This window comes from Peromyscus eremicus, chromosome 4, assembly GCF_949786415.1.
Source record: "Peromyscus eremicus chromosome 4, PerEre_H2_v1, whole genome shotgun sequence".
Taxonomy (NCBI): domain Eukaryota; kingdom Metazoa; phylum Chordata; class Mammalia; order Rodentia; family Cricetidae; genus Peromyscus; species Peromyscus eremicus.
In genome coordinates, this window is record NC_081419.1 from 24,153,395 (window position 1) to 24,169,180 (window position 15,786).

Here is a 15,786-nt window from a genome sequence, read left to right on the forward strand (position 1 = left end):
AGTGTGAGTGCTTGATGTAAAAGGTTCAAAAAAACCCTTCCATCCAGGTTTAGTAATACCCTAGCAGTCATACAATGAGAAGCGACATTTGGTAGCCTTTTATAGACTTCATTTACAAGGCAGCCACTTAGAAGTGTTTGTTCTGTAGTTCAATTCCATTTTTTTGCACAGTATGTACTTGTTTTGGTAGGCTGAAAACGGAGACAAAAAAAGATGACTTTATTTAGCTGTATCATTTTCTTTTCTTATTCTAGAAAGTTAAGAAAAATGGATTTTAACCAAGAGGAGACAGTGGGCAAGAGCAACAGTCCTATGTAAGCAGTTGAAGTACTTGGCTTAATTCACTAATAAAGAGTCAATGCTGGTTTATTAGGGTTTTTCTCCCTATCCAGGAACTGCGTGCCATGGCTCATTTTCAGACATCATTCCTTTCCTCTAAAGAAGGAACTGAAGTTAGAGGGTGGATAACCTATCTTGAGCATGACGCAGATGACTGTGACAATGAGGGTAAGACAGAGACCACACTCCACCAACACTGTCAGCAGGGCACAACTCATCTTACCCACAGACTTAGGATAAATTCAATGTATAGAATCAGGAACCTAAAGTTTAAATTTAAAAATCTAGCACATTGAAAATTCTCTAAGGAAATTGTACATATCCTGTTGATACCTCCCAGGTTGCCATCTCATCTGAATGACACTTGAGTATCAACTTGCTACTGGAAATATCCACTTGCAGCCCCAAAACATCTCTCTAACTTAATAGGTACAAATGAAGCGTTTTAAATCTTTTCTTCCCCAACTGTTCCCCACCTCATTAAACAGCATCTTCACTGAGCCACTGCAGGAGCCCACTATCTATGGTGGGACACCTCATACAGCCTTGAGGCAGGGGGAGGGGCTTGGACCTACCTCTATTGAATGTACCAGGCTCTGCTGAGTTCCCATGGGAGGCCTCACCCTCTTGTAGGAGGGAATAGGGGGTGAGTTGGTGGGGAGGCTGGAGGAGTGGGAAGAGGGAAGGGGGGATCTGTGATTGGTATGTAAAACGAATAAAAATTTCTTAATTGAAAAAAGAAGAAAAAAATCTTCATAGCTTATCCTGGCCACTTCTGTTCACTGTTATTACTATACTAGTGAGATCACCTGAGGCAGGTTCACAGATTACATGGTTTAAGCATGTATAAAATCCTTGTAATAACCAGGCTGGTAGAGATTTGACAAGTGGTCTTGCTGTATGGGGTTACCTAAAATCCCAAGCCAAGGGAGGCAACGCCATCAAGTGCTATGTATGTCTAACTGGAAAGAAAGAGTAACACAACAGAATTGGGATGTTTTCTGTCATCTGGGCTTGAAAGTGGCTCCATCACTTCTGATTAAATGCTAAGATTCAATCAGGCAGTCACACCAAATAGAGGCCAGAAAATGTGGTCCAACAGTCTTCCCAAGAAAAAGAGAAAGGAATTTTGGCAACATCTATGGTCTTTCTTTTGTCTTCTCATTCTAGAACTCCACACTCTGGAGATATTCTTGCTGAAACCAAGGACTGGTTCTAGCTGTGAATATCACAGCTAATCTTGGGTACACTCTTTCAAAAGAAACAGCCCTCAAGGTGCTATTTAGAGCTACCATGGCATGCCAACCTGAGGATGAGCAACAGTATATGCAATACTAACACCGCATGCCAATCCAAGGATAAGTGACAGTGTATATAACACCAACGGGTGTGCTGAGTACTGTTTCCTAAGGAAGTATCTGAAGACTTTTAGAAGAAAATGACTTTTGACAGGTGAAAAACAACCCCCAAAACCACAGTAGAATTCTACATCAAGTCTGTAAGGCTTAATCAATGGCTTCTACCTTAAAAAGAGTTTATAGCATGTGACTTTGGTCTAGAGTTGAAGAGGCTAAGTATTTTAGGGAAAAAAGACTAGAGAGGCCCCTTTTGCTTTTGTCTGTGTTCACTAAGTCCCAGAAGAGAAGGAGCTAGCAAGAGGAGGCTTCAATGAAGGCAGCAGAATCATGAAGATGGAACAGGATTCTGTACAATAAACCCTTTCTACTCTGTAAATATCCTACTTTCAACATTAAGGCTCTTTAAAGAAGTAAGAAAACAAAGCTTTAAGAAGGGTCTTGATACATTATTCATGAACATATCAAGTGAAAACACACCCACTCAGACTGTTTAATAAAAATTTCCAACCAGTGTATCTAATTTTGCTGGTATTTTAAAAAGTCAATTATGAATGAAAATGTTACTGTTTAACTGCTACTAAGCTTTCTGCAAAAAGAATGTTTCAAGTCACCAGAATTACTTCCCCAAAGTTTCTGTTTCTGAAGGTCAAATAACTATGTAACTGCTTAATAAAGCAGAGAAGTCCCTCTGAACACCCCAGGTCTTACGGGCTTACATGCTGTTCCTTAGGTGAGGTATTAGCAAAGCTTATTTATTTTCATTTCCAGGGCTTTTATTTGCTCACTCCCTTGTGGCAAAACTGATTTCCATGATGATTCTCTTCTTAATTTTAATACCCTTTTTACTCATCATATAGACATAAGAATTTTCCATAAAATAATGAAATCCTTGCAAAGGAAATGAAGACAACTCAGAGTAAAGTATACTAGCTCTTTTTCAATTAATTGATCCACTGACACGCTCATGTAAGATTTTTTTTTAAACCTAGGAATATAAGGTTAATTAACATAAAAGAGCCTCACTCTTCTAGATGCTGAATTTTGTATTTTACCCATGCTGCCTTAACTGCCTTGATTTCCTAGTAATGACCCAGTTCTCCTAATGAGGAACATTAACCCCTGGCTGTAGCTGTCCAGGACTTAATTGTCAACTGCAGCTGAAATAGGGGAGTTTGCCGATCAGCAGGTATGCGCTATATTAACTCATGTCATTTCAACCCCTGATAAATAAATGTGTTGCTAAGGCAACAGGAAGATCAGCTCCATCAGTATCCTCCCCTCCCAGTAACCAGTGCGCCCCTGCACTCACTGGGAGGAAACTGCCTTTCACACCAGGCTTAGGAAAAAAGGAAGGAAATTAACTGCATGTAACTATAATTAGAAGTAACATCATTCATCATCTTAGAACTATATCTAAATTAATGAAAAAGGACAGCATAGAAAGACATGCTTTTGAAGAAGATTGTGACACACCATTTCCTTCGACAGGAGATGGGCACTGTGAGGCACTCACTCCCTCACCAAGCACACCTCTCTCACATCTGCCTCTCTGTGGGAATTTTCTTCTTTTGTTTAACCAACAAATGAGGCTAAAATGAATAGCATCGAAATTGCTAACTAGTTGCACAGCCAACAAAGATGATACAAGGGGGGGCAAACCTTAGCTAACTTGTCTACCTGGGAAATCTTCCATGTAACTGAGTAAGGAAAAAGAGAGACTGGCCACTGAGCCTCAGTCTGCATAACCTATAAAAGCCCCAGGATCCTATTTACTTGGATTTTAGTAAGAGTTTAAAAAGTGATTTTAGTGGATGTTTCTAGTAACAGCACCTGGATTATGGTGAAGTATGTAGGTAGAAGGCATTCTACCGTGATCTTTCTTCTAGGTTCATTTTTCAATGACAACTGAGAAATTACTTTTTTTTTTAAACTATTTTGAGACTTTCTTTCCAAGTGCTAGCATCTTTTTGTTACAATGAGTTGTCCAATTTTAACAAACTCATGAGGATTTTTATTTATAACTTAGAGATTTTGTAAAAAAGAACTGAACAAGGAAACCATGGGCCTTCTGAAAGCAATGCTGATCACACAATCACCTCCACCCGTGGTTTGGGACACTGATTCCATTTATGTTTCCACAGTCATTCTTCCTGATTGCCTGAGCAGGTGATAGGTGATCACCAACTAGTGACTGTAAATGTTATCACCATCACTGTTAAATCACTTTGACTAAGTCCTCCCATGTCATTCACTCTGGGTTTATGCTATAGAAACAACCTCACATCCACTCCAAAGTCTGTGTCTGTCCCCAGGAAGGCCTTGGTACTTAACATAAACAAGTGACATCATTTTGCAAGTGGCAAGGAGGCATGTGCAAAATGTGAAGTTCCATTCCATATCTGTATAGTATATGGAACTGCACAATGTACACAGTACATGGAACCATTTCACAGTCATGAAAATTCACAGATCACTAGAAGGGAAAGGAAAGCAATTCCATCCAGCTAAACACACATCCATCTATGCAACCACACATACCAGTGAGCATCTATTTGCTAACTCACCCACTCCTCATCTGTAATGATAATTAAAGTATAATATAAGCATTTGATCAACAGGAGACACAGGAAGAGGCAAAGAGAGACACTGCCTTCAGTAGTTACGTGTCTGTCACAAGCATATCAAATTCAAACATCTTTGCAGCAACTGTAAGCCTGTGAAATGAATCAAGTAGAGGCAACTTTAACCACATAAAGCAAGGAAAGGGCAACAGGAACTTTAGTTAATGTTACTCTAGTGATAACAATACCAAAATAATAATGATGACATGTACAAGTTATTTATGCTGACATCAAGTGTAAAAAGTGAAACATAGTCCAAAAAGTAATGACAACCTTGAATTATATTAACTTTGCTTATATATTCTATAGTGTTGGAAATAGTCAGCAAAGAGACTGTAAGTAGGTATTAGGAATTATATACAGAAATTGGATAGGGCTTATGTTTTGGACATATATTTTAGTGCTATTTTCTACCACTTATGCTATACCCTAGAATAGCATGCCACAGATCAACTAGAAGTGCCAAATTATTAGTTGACATACTACATAGTAATTTTAGGTTAGTATCGTGCCTTTTCAAAAGTCTAATACAAATTCTTGACAGACCTTTCTTGTTTTTTTAAAATGCTGCAAATTTGAAATTCTTTTTTTTTTTTTTTTTTTTTTTTTTTGGTTTTTCGAGACAGGGTTTCTCTGTGTAGCTTTGCACCTTTCCTGGAACTCACTTGGTAGCCCAGGCTGGCCTCGAACTCACAGAAATTCACCTGGCTCTGCCTCCCGAGTGCTGGGATTAAAGGCATGTGCCACCACCGCCTGGCTAAATTTGAAATTCTTTATGGATAGGTCAAACAAATAAACAAATCCCCCCCCCCAAAAAAAAAAAAACTGTAGGAAAAAGTAAATCTTAACAAAACTTATTGATTGGGGAATGGCTATAGTCAACCATAACCTTATTCATGTGAGCTTTGACTGGTTAACTGACAGACAAATACAAAACTGGTTGATGCTGCTGAGCATTCAGAATGGCCGATGGTACTAGAAACCATCTGTGGAATCATCTCTGTTTAGAGTTTGGAAGAAAGCAGCTTCCTCTCAAATGCAGAAAGGCTGCAGCCAAGTGCGCCGGATGGCCACCCACATGAGTACTACTCCTGATGGCCATTTTTCTTTTGGGAAAAGATCTCTACTAAACACTGAAGTTGACCACAGAATGCTTGTCTCTTAATACAAGCACTTGGGCTTCCTACTCTTACTTACGGAAATCATGGCACCTGCACAGACCTGCAAGACTCTTCTAAAGCAAGGACCAGAAAAAACCTTGTCCTCAGTTGCTCTGGCAATAAGAAACCAAGGCAATCTCTCATCCAGCCATCTAACATACATTGTTTCAGAGGTAGGCATCAACTTGGTTTGCAAAGTTGTGTTTTAAACTTCAGAGTCAAGAAGTAAAACAGAGTATTTATTTTACTACCAAGTATTAATGCATCAGTTTCTTTTTTGCATCAATTATTTTAGTTAGGTGCCATTAAAACCTCTAAAGATATGGATGCCAATCCTTTCAATGTCAGGTAGGGTTAATGCTTACTCAGTCACCTAAGTACATTTCAAATCCTGATGACTAAGTTTTGTCTTGTCTAAATTCATACCATAATTTTAACCAACTTTGCATTAATTAACTTATCACTAGTTTATGGAAATGCTGCAAATGCCAGATAGACCATGGAAAGTCAATATACTCAAAGTGGAAAGCTCCGACAGTTATTCCACAGTCCAAATAGAGTTAATGGGGGAACCTTAAAAATATTTTACGTTTATTATTTTTATGTGTGTTTGTGCGTGTGTTCACAAGCCCTGGTGCAAATATCAGAAGAGAACTTGTAGGTTTGGTGGCAAGAGCCCTTAACTGCTAAGCTACCTCAGTGGCCCAACTGGGAAACGTTTAACTGTAACCACTCTAATAACTTCAAGCTCCTCAACACATCCACCCCAACTTTATCTTTCTCAAGCAGAAAATACCTACTCAGGGGGTACTCAAGAGTTTTATCATAGCTGTCTAGCCTATGGTTTCCTAACCACTTAACTCACACTGAGGAAAGTTCTGTTTGGTCTGAGTTTTCTCATATGTGACAAAGACTTGTTTGCTGTCAACTACTAAGACAAAAGTTGTAATTAGAATACAATAAAATATAATACAATATCTTAAAATTCAGACCAGAAAATTTAGTCCATGAGAAGGAAAAATTAAGCAATTCTAATGGCTAGTGGCAATGATCACACAGTGGTTTGCAATGACTGTGAATTCCCATGAGTGCTTAATTCCTTTTCAAGGACTTTTTAAGATCAAGATATTTTTGACAATAACCCTACCATATAATTTGACTTTCTTACTGTGTGACATGTGCTCTTATGTAATCAAAGCGGTCGGGCCTGAGCACAATTCAGGGCAATGGAAGCACACTGAATTAGTGGTATCCTAGTTTCACTACCTGCCTTTGCAGCAAAAGGGAAAAAATAAAACAAAATAAAACAAAACAAAACAAAACAAAACACATTTGTTTCATTTAAGAAAGCACTTGGGGATATAGTAAAAATTGTTCATATTATTTACTGAATCTCTCCAAAAAAATCTTTAAATATTATATACAATTAAGATATAATGATTATCTTTAGCATGAATATTTGTATGAATGCTTGACTTCTATATAATAGCTGCTTTCCCTAGGAAATGGAGGTTACCTGAATGTATGCTAGACACATATATGTGCCAGAGCTACATAGTCAGACCTTGTAGCAAGCACACAAACCAATGAAAAGAAAAAAAAAAAAAGACAATGTGATTTACAGATTTGTCCTCAGTTTTGAGGTCTAAAACAGTACATACTTCTAGGTATAATCTAGACAAAGGCCTTTGGTGTTGGTGTCCTACCAATTTTGTAAAACTTTATTGTTATGAGAGTGTGTGCACTTGTGTTCGAGTGCAGGCACATGCATGTGTCTGAAGGCAAGCACATGTATGTGTAGAGGATAGAGGACAGCCCTGTGGAAGTGGTTCTCTCCTGCCACATTTTCATGGGTTTTGGGGAGAGAACTCTGGTCACCAGGTTTCTGTGTAAGAGCTTTCCCTCTGAACCATTTCACTGGCCTACTAATTTTAAGAGTGTGAGTTGGAGAAGAGGGGCCTTGACAAGTATGAGCTTTCACTGTGTTCTAAACTTGCTTTGACTCTCCATCTCGAAGTATGTCTTTGCGCCCATTATGATACAGAAACAATTACATAAAGATTGGAAGCTGGTATGATACTGTACTATTTGGAAAGAAATAGCTTTAAAAAAATAAGGATTACCAAACGCCCGTGTTTCTCACAGGTCTTTTCTCTAAGCCATTTCTATCAGCTGTGCCATGCTACAGATGTTTCTAACAAGACATTAAAGACTGGCTAGAAAGGAGAAAACAATCCGTCTGCAGGGAACCCAGAACCTACTAAAATACTGTCAGTTATTTATCTCCTGTCAGCACAGACTGTACACTATAATCCTTGACAATCTCGAGTCAGAAAGGCCAAAGAAGAGCAAACCTTGTTTAAGGGTCCGCTCTCCTGCAGACATTTTAACAGAGAGAAAACCAGAATGAATCTTGTAAAAATGTCACTTTTGATTTTGATACATATTCTACCAAGGAGGCTCTACATTTGGTTGACTTAGTACAAGATATGTTAGAGGCTAACACTGTGTTTGGGACCATTCATGATCCTATCATGGAAGAAACACAGTGAGGTCTCCATCACTTCATTTCCAGTAAGCTACTACAATTGCCCAATTACATGACATATTTTGTATGACACGTCTTATGACAGTGCTTCTCTCCTGTCCACTTCTCATTTATGCATATTCTGTCCTGAAATACCTCTCTGGAAAATGTGCATGGCCAATCAAAAATGCAACAGACAGCCGAGCTTCCCACAGTTACTCAGAAGAAAGACCCGAGTTAAAGTGGCTCAGTTGCAGACAAGGGCACAGTAAGCCTAAGCACGGAGGTTTGAAGGAACAGGGCCACATAAAAGACCCAGACAACCCCACTCATTTCCAGTGAAATCTCGCTTTCCTTTAGAACACAATTCATAGTGATAGGTCAATGATGGGATTTCCAGCCATACAACTGGAAGTCTAAATGAATGTGTGCTTGAAGCTGGGGATGAATACTGAACCAGAGTCTTAATTTTCTAATTCATATTCACCAATTAAAAATAAACTGGATTTTTATGAGCAAATTTACATAAATCAGATGATAAAGCACCTACCACTAAAGGGTAGAAATTCAGCTCCCAACATTTGCATACATTCTCCTAAAGAAAACATAGGCATTTTAGCTTTTCATTGAAGAGTCTTGCTGTGCCGGAACTCTAATGGGCTTAGAACAGTAAATTTTGAAGAAACTGATTGCTACCCCTGTAGCTAGTAAATGTCTGCCTAGACCCAGTGGCATTTGAAAAAAGTGTTTTATCATAAAATTATCCCAGCAGAGTCCATTCTGCAAGATAACATCATCATCATCATCATCAGTACTCCATGCAGGACCCAACAGCTCTGGCACAATATTGCCAGTCATTTATCTGTTGTCAGCACAGGTTACACACTGTAATCCTTGACTGCCTCGGAATTAGAATGTCTTTGATGTCCCCACAAGAGTTTTTTGCCCGAAGGCTTTACCAATGCTCGGCGGCTCAGTGTTTATTCCTCCTAATCTTCCTCTCATCTCCAGGCTAGCAGTGACAGATGGTTATGGGCACACAATAGTATTAAGAGTTTGATATTTTTTTTATGCTGTGCTCTCTGTACAACAAATAGCTATCAGACGCGGGCCAGAGAGCTGCCATGGCTCGCGTAGGTAATGGCAAACAAACAGCTCGGGTTGATGCTTTCTGTCATTTCCCCTCCTAACCCTGCTTGTTTTCATTGTATACTCTCAAAGGTAAACTATATTAACCTTATAGACTGTTATTAAAAAGATATATCTATATGAGCATAAAGTGCTTTTCTTTTTTCTTTTTCTTACTCTTTTGATTATGAAAGTAATACTGCTGACATATTGAACAAATATCGAATGTCAACATAAATTTTTAGTGTGTGATAATATCCCCTTCATATAGCTGGGTGTCAGGCGGGACCCGTGGATGATGCATAGCAGTAAATAACCCAAACAAAATTAGTTCTCCTGTCAGCTTCTACCTTGTATGTCCCCAGGCATCAGTAAAATTGACTGCACGCTAGATTTTCAAAATTAGCCCTAATGTTAGCTATGTGTCTGGCAACCTCCAAGTTTCCAATGTTCTACTATATTACCCGTAAGGATGAATGTGTTACTTTTATATTTTGGCATTTACTCTTGCTGATGCGGCTTTTTTCCCCTGTTCTCCAAATTAAAAATAATTTAGCTTTAACAATAAGAATGTGCACAAACATCATGCTGCATCTCTTTAAGCAACTAACTTTAGGCAATTAAATTAAATTAAAGCAAAAATATACAAAGGAAGAGGGAATTATTCAATTTAATATTGTTAATTTTATTAACATAGCTCTGTCTAATTTTGTGCAAAGTATTGAATAACATGGTTCTCAATCTTGCCTCTATATTGTTGTTTTATACCCACAGTTTCCAAATTATTTATCATTTTTATGAAAATTCAGAACCAAATTTTTTAGAATTGACTTTCTTGCAATACCTATTCACCTAGAGAGAAGCAAAGGTTAATGGAACAAGAGAGGTTTTCAGAAAGCAGTAAATGAGGATGTGTATTTTACCTTCAAATAGGGTTCATTTCATCCCGACCCACTGCATCTCAAATCACATGAAAGAATCCTGAGTCTTGTACACTCTGAGGACAACATGATGCTGGAAGGGTGATGGGAACAAACAAGCCCAAGACTGCATCTCATAACAACGCTTAGCCCCTAAATTTCAGGTTCATGCATTTAGAATCAAAGACAAAATCCCTTTAGGTACCAGATGCTGCAGATCAACTGGGAGAGCTGGAGGAGTTTTAATGTGCTTGGAGGCAAATCCTGGGCAAAGGCGCTTTCCTGCCGGTGTGTGTGCTTATTACTTCACCTGCAAACAGTTGCTCTCAATCGGACCTAATGATCAGCCCAGCACTGCTGCAATAAAGAGGCCATAATCTGTAGGGGAAGCAACTCTAATCAGGCCACATGCAGATTAAACTAACTGGGAGGAATAAAAACTAGATTAAAATATTCATGCCTAATACCAGAAGATTATCAGGACATTTTACCTCCTTAAATCCTAATTTATAGAAGCCAGGGCTAGGTTTATGAGTTTATATTTGGTGGGATTATATGCTGCATTGACTTTCCTGTGATGAGAAGAAATTCTGTCTAGCACAATACAAAGGCATTTGGCAGGAGGCAGACGGCTTCCCATGCACTAATACGCTATAAGTCAAAGGAGGCTGTCCAGTTGACACTGGTCAAAGTAAGAGTAAAGAATGGAAACGATTGTTTTTAACAGTGATGTGATTTATTGATGTCCATATGTGAATTAATCCTGGATTAATACTCTGTGAGTATATAATGGCATCTGATTTTTCTACTTTGAAACTTCTTGTGTCTAGTTGCTACTGCTAGTTGAACAAATCATTACAAACATTATCTATAATTCACATATAAAGTAAAAACACAACAATTAATGTACAGTTACAGGCAATGCTGCCTTGGTACTGTACTAGTATAGTACCATGTGAAACTGTAAATGCAAATTCAAGTGATCTTTTTCTAAAGCTACAAGCACAGCAAGGTAGAAAGTCTACTGTCAAAACCCATTTTGTAAAACTCTTAGTAAACTAGCATGTCTTGACTTACCACCTGTGAGGCCAAGTGATGTGCAGCGGTCTTGGCTGATCATCAACTCCACACAAAAGGTTGCTGGGATCAAGAGCTAGAGTTTTGCTCACAGGAAGAGAGCATGAGTTATCTTCTGACAGGCTGGACTTCTCTAAGTCTGATTTCTGGGTTGGGTTGTCCAGGGTTTCTTGTCCAGCATCAAGGCCAGGGTGTTCATCAGACTTGGATTTCATATTCCCCGGTAACTTCTTAGAATCCCTCTGCTCTGGCTGGGAAGGAAGCATCACCGGCAGAGCTGCAACACCATTTTCACTAAGGCCGAGCATCTTCCTTAAGTGGGCTATTTTGTGCTTGGGCATGAATCTGTTACAAAAAGGGAATGCAATATGCTTTTTGTGAAAAAAAAAAAAGTAAAATTAGTTCCTTACCTTCCTATAAGGACACAGTGACGACATACAAAACTGAGAAAAAATAAAAGATGTTATGACAAAAGTTCTCAGGAAAGTGCAACAAGTATTAGTCACCAAGAGAAAGCTCAAAGGTTTGAAGTTGGTCACAACTGTCTTTGAGTAGTTTCCACAGAGTTTTTGTGGCTACAAACGTGTGTGGCACATACTGTAGACCACAAGACTATAGATGTAGTTTACCATTTGTCACTCATTTGTCTTTCTGGATTTCCATTTTGTATTTTCCAGTCATTCCATGGCCTAGAACCTTTCTCATCAATCACTAACAATGTTTGAAACTTCCTTGGTTAACTCTTGCTATTTCTGTTCATGTGGCTGCTTTGTATTCCTGGGAACCTACATATAATTTCTATTAATCTGACTTGGCTAATATTTCCTGAGGCATATTTTACATTCTGTAATTTTCATTTCTATGTTTTCCTATAATGCTTTTGTCAAACAGAATTAAATATGCTGTTGATTTGCAAAGAACCTAAATAAAACAAAATCCTGAAAAAAATCCTAATGTAACCTAAAATCAAAGAGCCACAAATACCATTACAAGATCTAACCTCAAGAAGTTACCCATCTATAGGGACCAAACCACGAGGACTTAGAGTGGAGAGAGGTGAGTGAACAGCCAACTAGCCTATGTGGGCAGCACTTTATACTCACCAGACACTTCAACTTTTGAAACTGGGGAATAAAAGAAAACTCCTGACTTATAGATCAGTAAAGGCTTAAAGATGGCTTTATTAAAAGACTTTGCAAGGCAGGCAAGTTCTGGGTTGAGAGGACAGTAGAAGAGCTTGTGTGGGAAGAGGGCCTCATCTGGAAATAACACACAGCCCAGAGTCCTGAATGCAGGGCTGGAGGAGCTGGCTGGGCCAGGTGACTGAACTCTCAGAATTCTGTAAGGCATCCAGAGTCTTGGCCTCTTCCTGAATTGTGCAGTCAGTGAGTACATAGAGAATCCATGTACTTCTGAGGGAGGTGGGGAAGGAAACACTTGGAAGAAGAATAAGAAACAGAAGTGGAGAAAGTGATCTTGAGAGAGTAATGCCACATAGAGAGCTGAACCAAAGGCTTCCCTCCACAGGATACATCAACAGAAACACAAGACCCTTCAGAGGGCTTGGCGGACGGTGGCTCAGCACTTGGCCCTGTCCTATGTTGATGGTTGCTAATGCTCACACAGTCTCTGTAGGGTGGAATAGGCACAAACCCTGCAGAAGAGCAGGGTATATGAGTGAAAGGCAGCAGGTAAGCACAGGGACTTAGGGCTATTTCCCTTGGGACATTTGCTAAGTAAAGAAGTAGGATTCTGAAGACAGGAAAGCCTTGTGAAACAGGAAAAAATTGTAACATATGTGATGAATGGCAGGATTTACTGGAAAGTGGTGGTTTGTGAAAGATAATAAATGGTTTTCCTGCAAAGCTGAAGAAAAAAAGAAAAGTAAATAGAAAAATAAAACAACAAAACAAAACTGTTTCAGATGCCAGTTGTGGAATCTAAAGACTTATTTCATGAAGCCATTAGTTCAGGTCCCCTTTTTCAAGCAAGTTGAATAGAGGTGGAGATCAGAATTAAAAACTTATACATGCATACATATATACCTCCTTGGGAAGGATGGATGGCCAGGAAGTACATGCAGCAAAAGATATTCAAAAACGAACAAAAACCAGGTGCCTTGAGGAGTGAGAACAGAGAGAGAGAGAGTTAACTGGGCCTAACGCCACACCTGAGGAGCAACACTAGAAAGCATAGGGGAGTGTAAGTGAACTGAATAGCCTTTTTATAGCACATCATGGAGATTCTACAATCAAAAGATGTCTTCAGGGACTTGTTTTATGAAGCCTCCTATCTCTTCTGATTTCAAACAGGTAGAGAAAAAAATCAATGAGATACATGGAACTCCTTCCCTCCCCAATGCTAAGCAGATGGCAGCACAGGAAGAGAGACTACCAAGAATGGTACCAAGTCTGTAAGTACCTTAATAACACAATAAGATAGCTTTTGATTTAAAATGGGAAGAAGCCTGGGCATGTACAGATTGTAATTCCATCTCATAGGTGAAGAAGTTTTAAAGAGACAAATGAACTTCCTTCCTAAAACAAATTCAACATATGAAGTGCATTGAAAGCTCTTACTAATGACCACATGGGTATTTGTGTATGGATGTGACAGATCTTTAACTTCCTGAACAGAAGGACAAATGGTAAGAGAAGAAGCCTCCAGTCTCAGATACATCTGGAAAGCAGCAGAAAAGTAAGCTAACTTGTTTATGTAGATAAAGAATGCCAGCAAAAGGAAAAAAAAGATTCGGACAAAATTACAAACCATGCACAAAGGATTCACAATAACAAATCAATGGGCATCGAAACAACATCTTCATTTTTAGAAAACAGTATCGTGACCAATCTTACTCTATTAAAATCCATTTATACTGTCCAGCATAAAAGGCAGACTGCAAATGAAAAGAGATAGGAGATTGGCTAAAGGGCTATAAACTATAGGAGCTGATAACTAACAAGGAATTTAGTGATGGGCAGGTTCCAGCCCTGACTGTATTCCACATGCTTCACAAACATGCTCAGGGATGATCAGACTCTCCTGTTAATGCAGGTTGTGGCAGCTGCCTTGACAGGTGGTAGTGAATAAGGACATGGAAGACGCAGGTTATAAACAGGACAGTAACTCAGAGCTTACAAATCCCACAAACCCATGAAATCAGAATCAATCTTGAAGTAAGAATGGATGTAATACGAATCTTAAAAGTTCTTATTAATAAAAACAAACCCAGAGCCAGGTATTGGGGTGAATGCTGAAAGATCAGAGAAGCAGAAACACAGCCACCTCATCTTGTCAATTCCTCAGCTGATCCTGTTTCCTCAGACTGGAAGTCTCTCGGTACTCATCCAGAATGAATCTCAGCTGAACTGCCGCTAAAAGCCTAAAAGCTTAACCAGCTCTATCTAGTTCCTGGTCCTCAGGCTTTATATACCTTTCTGCTTTCTGCCATCACTTCCTGGGATTAAAGGCATGAGTCACCATACCTGGCTGTTTCCAGTGTGGCTTTGAACTTACAGAGATCCATCTGTGATAGGATTAAAGGCTAGTGTGCCACCATTTTCTGGCCTCTATGTCTAGTGGCTGTTCTGTTCTCTGACTCCAGATAAGTTTATTAGGGTGCACAATATTTTGGGGAACACAATATCACCACAGATGGACATAAGGAAAATGTCACCGAAAACATTTGAACTAGCGCAGATGAGCAAGTGCTGACTTGGCCTGGTAAACTGCACCCTGGGTTCTGGATCCTAGTGCACAGGTAGGAAGAAGCTGAGTCTCTGTGAATGCTGATTTTACCGGGGCGCCTGACAACTATATATGTTTGAGAATTAGAGAGATCTTAGAAGAGCAATAATAATGATTAAGGCAATGGAAGTGTTGATTTATGAGGACAGATTAAAGGAGCTAAATATGAATGGCCTGGTGAAGTGACAAGTAGACGGATACATAATAGGCGTCTCCAAGGAGAAAGAATAATTATTTAGCCTGGTACAAGGGGGTATAACTAGGAATAATGAGATGAAATTAAGAATGGGAAATTTTGAGCTGAATTTCAAGAAAAACTCCCTGACGGTATAATTTATTAGCTCATAGAATAAATTCCCCATGGAATGCTAGAGCTAGGGAAACTTAATAATTGAACTGGACAAAATACCAATAAATAACATAGATAACAATCCAGTACTTAGAAGAAGGTGGTTACAAGCAATTCTTCACTTATTTATACATCTTTTCACATTTTTAAAACAGTCTATTCATTATATTGACTGTCACCCAAAGAAGTATTTAGGTATTACCTGGATTTAACAGGGCACCTCCTTTAGGTGGGGTAAGTTAAAAACATTATTCTCATACACCTTGCAACAAAAGTAATAGCATAAAATCAACACATTTTAACTACTTTATTTCAATAAAGCTGGCTTTTAGGCAGGCTGGACAAATACATTAATCTGAAAATGAAACAAAACAGTATCATTTCCCATCCACACAATCTGAATCTGTTGCCTTGGTGCTCATATCTTCATAGGCATGTTTATGCAAACAAGTTATTGCCATAAGAGAAATTAAAAACAACACCTTTTCTGCCTTTCTGAATGCAGCTCTGTGGTCAATTACTTCTCATCAATACTAAGTTCAAACAGGCAGAATACTAAC

At 38.9% G+C, this 15,786-nt stretch overlaps 1 protein-coding gene across 4 annotated transcripts in view; it reads right to left on the reverse strand.

Moving 5' to 3' along the window:
* Nucleotides 1-15,786, reverse strand: part of Gtdc1 (glycosyltransferase like domain containing 1) — a 331,796-nt gene that overhangs the window by 51,511 nt on the left and 264,499 nt on the right. For all 4 annotated transcript variants that reach the window (XR_009378775.1, XM_059260434.1, XM_059260436.1 and 1 more), the window contains one exon: nucleotides 11,131-11,475. Coding sequence is in view for 3 of the 4 variants with exons in the window: in XM_059260434.1 (XP_059116417.1) it covers nucleotides 11,131-11,475 (345 nt within the window). In the remaining variant the exon portion in view is untranslated. The remainder of the gene's footprint in view (nucleotides 1-11,130; nucleotides 11,476-15,786) is intronic.